Source organism: Penaeus japonicus, unplaced genomic scaffold (genome assembly GCF_977035675.1).
Source record: "Penaeus japonicus unplaced genomic scaffold, GWHDUDI00000001_assembly GWHDUDI00000020, whole genome shotgun sequence".
Lineage (NCBI taxonomy): Eukaryota > Metazoa > Arthropoda > Malacostraca > Decapoda > Penaeidae > Penaeus > Penaeus japonicus.
This window is the reverse complement of record NW_028234422.1, coordinates 4185436-4192935: the sequence shown is the minus strand read 5'-3', so window position 1 is coordinate 4192935 and position 7500 is coordinate 4185436. Positions and strand designations below refer to the sequence as shown.

General features: G+C 44.4%; 1 protein-coding gene across 1 annotated transcript in view; it reads left to right on the top strand.

Annotated features, from left to right (window-relative positions):
• The window catches only part of LOC122246117 (uncharacterized), a 98017-nt gene that overhangs the window by 75844 nt on the left and 14673 nt on the right, over positions 1 to 7500 (top strand). Inside the window, exon 19 of the mRNA XM_086548513.1 lies at positions 6656 to 6797. Coding sequence (XP_086404639.1) covers positions 6656 to 6797 — 142 coding nt within the window. The remainder of the gene's footprint in view (positions 1 to 6655; positions 6798 to 7500) is intronic.

Sequence of the window (7500 nt, the reverse complement as noted above, 5' to 3'; positions counted from 1 at the left end):
TGTGTGTGTGTGTATGTGTGTGTGTAAGTGTGTGTGTGTGTGAGTAAGTGTGTGTGTGTGTGTCTGTGTGCTTTTATATGCATGCGTCTATGTATAAGTACCCATCTGCATATGTTTGTGTGTATGTGTGAGTGTGTGTGCTTTTATATGTATGCCTCTATGTACATATATGCGTATATATATATATATCCATCTGCCCACGCTCGTGTGTGTGTGTGTGTGAGTGTGTGTGAATGTATCTCTAAATACATGCATACATTACCATATACCTCAGACCACACACTCACTCATTTACAAAAGCCATCACGACGAAACCCCATAACCCGCAAAGCAAACATCCAAAAGAAGAGCCCAGGCCCGGAAACCCTGCCACACACGTCTGCCTTCGAAACAGATCGGCCAATGAAACCGAAAGCAAAATGTGCGAACAGCTCTGGCCTCGGGAAGGAGAGAGTTCTGGCCGGCTGGCTCGGTGGCGATGTTGTGGGTTTGCCACCGCTATTGATTGAACCTGCTGCAGGAGGCCACGCCGGGGGCACGCAGGGGGATCAGCTGCGAATATGGGAAGAGAGAGAGAGAGTGAGAGGCGGGCGGAGAGGAAGAGAGAGAGAGAGGGGTGGAGAGGAAGAGAGAGAGAGAGGGGGGGGGGCGGAGAGGAAGCGAGAGAGAGAGAGGGGGGGAGAGGAAGAGAGAGAGAGAGAGAGAGAGGCGGAGAGGAAGAGAGAGAGAGAGAGATAGAGGATGAGTGACTCAGCCGCCCCCAAACACGCCAGAGGAAAAGGGATAAGTGAAAAGCACAGAAGAGGAGGAAAATCAGCGTGAGAGAAGATGCTCTCACGAGAAAAAAAGAAAAAAGTTGCTAGCTATCAGAAACAACTTCTCAAGACTTCCGATTATTTATCTCGTCAGGGCGAAGGATTCCACACAAAAAAGAAGTTAAGGAAGCGAAAGAAGGGAGAAGGAGAGTCAGAGATAGGGAAGAGTAGGAGGAGGATGACGGGGGTGATGAGGTGTGGGAGGGAGAGAGAGAGAGAGAGAGAGAGAGAGAGACTAAGTATACGTAAGTGAACGAGAGAGAGAATGAGAGAGGGGAGAGGAGAAGAAAGAGATGGAACAAGAGACAACCCCCCCCCCTCCCCCAAAGAAAAAAAATAGAGACAGGAAGAGAAACACAGAAAGAATAACGAAAAGAAAAAAAATATAAGAAAAAAGCCATAAGCAGAGATAGGATTATAGCGATCCTGACAACAAACTCTCGGAGGCAAAGGATAAATTTCCTTCCTGCTAAAGATTACCAATAAGGAAGCGAAGGGGAAAGGGGGAAAAAACGCGGGCGTGCAGAGGCGGCCGGCTGAAAAAACACAATGACGTTTATCAAGAATTAGTGGTACGGTGTCTCGGCACGGGAGAGAGAGAGAGAGAGAGTGAATGAAAGAGAGATAGAAAGAGAGAGAGTAAAAGAGAAAGCGAGAGAGAATGAAAGAAACAGAAAGAGAGAGAGAGAGATAGAGACAGATAAAGAGAGCGAGAGAGAGAGAGTAAGAGAAAGATAAATAGACAGAGAGAGAGTGAAAGAGAAAGCGAGAGAGAATGAAAGAGAAAGAGAGAGACAGAAACAGAGAAATAGAGAGAGACAGAGACAGAGAAATAGAGAGAGAATGAGAGAGAGAGAGAGAGAGAGAGACAGAGACAGAGAAAAAGAGAGAGAGAGAGACAGAGACAGAGAAAAAGAGAGAGAGAGAGACAGAGACAGAGAAATAGAGAGAGAATGAAAGAGAAAGAGAGAGAGAGAGACAGAAGAGAGAGACAGAGACAGAGAAATAGAGAGAGAGACAGAGACAGAGAAATAGAGAGAGAATAAAATAGAAAGAGAGAGAAACAGAAAGAGAGAGAGAGAGCCGTGCGTGTGCCTCTTTAACCAGTGTCTTTCCTGTGCAGATGACGTATGCAAGAAGGAAGAGGTGATGCATGCTGATGCCGAAGCTGGCGCTGGTGGGAGAGTATGCCTTTGCGCTATGCTGGCGTGGCTGTCTTGTTTTATTAGCATTGTTAGCATTGTTGTTATTACTCTTGTTAGTAGGAGGAGGGTTATCTTTGGTTGAAATGGTAGTGTTGTTATTGTTGCTTTTGACATCGTTTTGTTATCGTTATTGTTATCAGCATTACTATCATCATTATCATCGTCATCACCATCATCATAATCATCATTATTATCATCATCATCATCATTATCATTATCATCATAATCATCATCATCATCATCATCATCATTATCATCATCACCACCACCATAATACCTATAAAAAAAAGAGAGAGAGAAAGAAAAAAAAGGAAAAAAAATCCCCCCTTCTCCCCCTAAAATAAACGAAAGATAAAGAAAAGAAAAAAGAAAAAAACGGAATTCAAAGAGATTCGCTCAGGCAGAGGGCTCGATGGTGGCGAAGTAGGCATCCAGGTACAAAGGAACACGAGGTACACCGTTTACTCGCGCGTCGGGGGGGAAGAGGGGGAGGGGGGAGGAGGGGGTATGGGATAGGGTTGGGAGGAGGAGGAGGAGAGAGAGAGGGGGAGGGGATGCTGGTTCTTCCGAGGCCTTCCACGCTCAGAGCATCTCGTAAATGATGCCGAGTGATGCTGCTCCTCTTATCCTTCACCCTCCTCCGTCCTCCCCTCCCCCCTCCCACTCACGGCCTTCACCCTCCCCGTCCTCCCCTCCCCCTCCCACTCACGCCCTTTCTCTCTTCCCCTTTGGTTCTCGCCCCTCTTCCTCTTCCTTTTTCCTATCTTCTTCTCACTTCTTTTTTTTATTCTTCTTTCAACTATTCCGCCTCCTTCTCCTCCTCTTCTTCCTTATCTTACTTTTCTCTTTCTACTTCTTCGTCTTCTTTCTCCTACTCCGCCTTCTTCTTCTCTTCTTCTTCATTTTCTTCTTACTCCTCTTACTCTTCTTCTTACGCCTCCTCCTCAACCTCCTCCTTCCCTTACTCCTCCTCCTTCCCTCCCTCCTCCTCCCCCTCATCCTCCCCCTCCTCAAATACAATAAGACCAACAACAAAAATAAATGAAACTACACCAAAAAAAAAAAAAAACTGAAATGAGACTTCGCCGTTGAATTGAATTACGGCATAAATATACGTAATTTAGAGACATGCGACACTTCAATCTAATTCACACCCAGGCAAAGAAACAGACAAAGAGGCAAAAAAGCGACATGGCGTAAACCATATAAGGCGAAAAACAAGTGACTAACGGAAGCTCGACAGATACGAGAGACAAGTGACTGTCTGGAATCCATTTGCCAAAATGATAGATGTCAGGAGATGGAAAGAGGATTTGATCCAAAGAATAGAAGAAGGGTAATCTTAAGGAGAATTTTTTATTATTGTTGTAATTGGAGACATATCTAGAATCTTGATTTGTCGTCTGAGTCTTATTTTTTATGTCGTGTTTGTATTTTATTTTGTTTTGATCACAATATCTTGCATATCTTGCATAGACTATCAATTTGCACGAATCCCAAATTCCTCGAGGGGAAACAGGACACGACTGACTTCCTATGATAATTCATGTGCCAAATCAGCCATCTTATACTCCCCTTCCCCCCTCCCACCCTTCCCCTCTTCCCACCCTCCCACCTCCAGTGTTTCAGCTGCTTTCCCCTTTCCCCCCCCCCCTTTCCCCTTCCCACCCTGCCTCCCCCCTCTTCCTCTCCCTCCCACCCTCCTCCATTCCTCTCCCTCCCACCCTCCTCCTTTCCTCTCTCTCCCACCCTCCTCCCTTACTCTCCCTCCCACCCTCCCCTCTTCCCTCCCTCCCACCCTCCACACTTCCTTGCCCCCCCACCCTCCTCCATTCCTCTCCCTCCCACCTTCCCCTCTACTTCTCCCACCCTCCTCCCCTCTTCCTCTCCCTCCCACCCTCCCCTCTTCCTCTCCCTCCCACCCTCCCCTCTTCTCCTCCCTCCCACCCTCCCCTCTCCCTCTCCCTCCCACCCTCCCCTCTCCCTCCCACCCTCCCCTCCCATCCACCTCGAAGGAAATTAGTTCTCGGATTATTGAGTAAAGACAATTTGCTCGGTCCGTCTCCCGGCTCGATCTCGCTCGCCTCACCTCGAAGTCGTCTCTTGAGGGTCTACAATGTGATGCCGAATTAGTGTCACGCGCTTCCGGTAGATGGCTCTGGGTGTCGCAACCGGCTGGACACGGATGGCGGTCACGTTTTCGCTGCGGAATGAGATCTGAGAGAGAGCTCGGCGTCGAGAAATGGAAAGACCAGCGCGGAAGGGAGTAAGGCACACGCTGGTAAATGTTGGAAGGAGAAAGTGCAAAAAAAGAAGAGGGAGGAAGAGAGGAAGAGGGAGAAAGAGAGGAAGAGAGAGAAAGAGGGAGAACAAGAGGAAGAGAGAAAAAGAGGAAGAGAGAGAAAGAGGGAGAAAAAGAGGAAGAGAGAGAAAGAGGGAGAAGAAGAGAGGTAGATGGAGAGATGAAACAGTGAGAGATAGAGAGAGGAAAAGGGAGAAGAAGCGAGGTGGGTGAAGGAAGAGAGAAAGAGGGAGATCGGGAGAAAGAGGAAGAAGAAAAGGTGGATAGAGTGAGAAGAGAGAGAATAAGAGAGATAGATGGAGGAATATATAGAAAGAGTAAGAGTGAGAGAGAAAAAGAGGGAGAAGAGGAGAGGTGGATAGAGAGAGACGGACAAAGAAAGAGAGAGAATGGTGTAGGACACAGGAGACAAGGAGAGACAGACCAAAAAGGTTGAAGAAATGAAAACAACTAAAGGTCATGCAATGGAAACTTCTAAACATGCAATTGCAAAGTGGCTATAATATTTTTTTCTTCTTCTTCTTCTTCTTTTCAGAATGGCGTATCGATATTTCCATAATATATTCTTTCTACAGTGTATTATGATTTAATAGAATTTACTGATTATAACACAGATGAAGTTTTTCACTGTTTCTTCACGTATAATGTCTATTCATTTACACATTATATTCATTTACACTGTCTAATCACTTACATTTCCTATTCACTTACACTATCAACTCACTTACACGTTCAATCCATTTACACGTTTTATTTACTTGCCCTGTCTACTCACTTCCACTCTCAATTCACTTCCACTCTCCACTCACTTCCACTCTCAATTCACGTACACTCTCCACTCACTTCCACTCTCAATTCACGTACACTCTCCACTCACTTCCACTCTCAATTCAACAACCACCACTATCATGCACTGCCATTAACAGTGACAAACTATCGAACCCTGATATCACTTCATGACACTCTGAAATCTTTGCTTTTATTTCCCAGTTTTCATATTGCACAATGAACGTAATTCCCGCTGCATCGAATACCATGTCATCATGACAAACGATCCGCAGTTACAATGCACAGATTTGCTTTTGTTTTGCTTTTGTATAACGAGATAAAGCCATTTCTAGTGGAATTACATCTCCTATTGAGAATTTATACTAAAATGTAATATGTATGTGTGTATATATATATTTATATATATATATATATATATATATATATATATATATATATATATATATATATATATATATATATATATATATATATATATTTACATATGTATGTATATATATTGGTATTTGTTTGTGTGTGTATGTGTATGTGTGAGTATGTGTGTTTGTGTGTGTATATGTGTGTGTGCATGCATGCGTGCGTGTGTGAGTGTGTATGTGTGTGTGTGCATGCGTGCGTGTGTGAGTGTGTGTGTGTGAGTGTGTGTGCGTGTGATGTAAACACATATTCATATATACAAGGCATGTATGCATACGTAACCAGAGACATGTTAAAGCCATCTTACTTTGCAGAGAAAAGAAGAAAGAAAAGCATGGCGCCCAACTTTAAAGGCAGCTTTTAAACCGCAGTCAGTGAAGAAAAACACCATTAGAGAATTTTCCGAGAGAATATACAGAGTTAGATGAAATTGGACTAGAACCGGGAAGACATAAATAAATAAAGAAATTGCTTGCCTTTTCAAGCAACATATTAATTGCTTTGAATCGCTCTCACTTGGTCCGTAAAAGGGAAAAGAATTTTTGTTTGGGTGGCGTTACCATGGCAATGTTTCCTAGATATTGCAGGCACTTGCATTAAGGGTTTCTGCACTGGAATGAGACTGGAAAACGTAATGTTGCATTAGGTTGTTGAGATTTAGTATGTTGGAAGTTATTGCACACATAATCTATATTGATTGCATCACTCTTGCCAATATCTTTATATTACTAAAAGATTTATAGAATGTGTCTTTTGATGTTTTTTTGTTTTTGTTTTTGTTTGTTCATTTGTTTTGCAACGTCAGCTAATTCCGATGAACATAACATTATTAAAATAACAAAAAAATATTGCACGTTTTTCACCCCGTTATTACGTCTCTCAGATCTGTTATTTTTGTTAACTGTTCACGATTTACTCAACGCTCGTGCGTTCAACAAACGCCAAAACGCGAAATCATTGACATTTCAAAACAAACACAACTTCCTCTTTGCCATGCCCCTCGTTTACACCCCGCCTCGAGCTGATTTCAGACCCGAAGCCCAATAGAAACGATATAAATTTAATATATAAATTCCCCCTTTTTTTCCATTTTCGTTCCTGTTGACCCGGATGCCCTTCTTCCACAGAAAGCGAGACTCCAACCGGGGTAGCATGTGCCCGGATGTGCTTCACGATCTCTCCGATTCTGACACTTCGGATAGCGACGGCGACTACGCTAGACTCCGTGACGTTTCCTTCCCCGGACCCACCAGGAGGCTGTCTCACAAGGTAGGCCTAGGGTACTTAGTTAGTTAGTTAGTTCGTTTGTTTAGTCCTAAGCCTAGCGGGTTGAGAAATGCTAGGACGATTCGTTTTTTTTTTGTTTTTTTTTTCTAACTCGTGTGGCACGTTAACTTGTGATTTCTTCCCTTTGATAGTGATAGTTATTCGTATTACGACCTTGATATTTGATGATGTTATGATGTAGACATGGCCTGCAGGTGCTTGTGTGTGTGTGCGTGTTAGTGCGGGTGAGTGAGTGAGTCTTTGTGCTTGCAGGCACGTGCAGGCACAAGCATTTACATTAGTATTTGCCCTTTCCTCGTGTGTATGAATGCGTAATAGTCGGTACGCAAGCATGCGGAAGTGAGTGTACCATGTTATACCCACACTTGCAAGTACGTGCGTATATCTAGTTTCATTCATTATTATTCACATGTATTTATTTAGCTTTTATTGGGATGTAGAGGCAATCTCCGCTCACTTAAGGTCGAGTGCACTCAAGATCCTCCGAGCAGTGAACCGAGCGGAGGCGAACACCGAATTATCCTGCGCCCTGGGGGTACGGATGCGCAGGAGAGAGGGGGGGGAGTGAGAGAGAGAGGGGGGGAGAGAGAGAGAGGGAAGAGAGTGAGAGAGAGAAAAAGAGAGAGAGATGGGGGGGGGGAGTGAGAGAGAGAGAGGGGGGGAGGGAGGGAGGGAGGGACAGTGA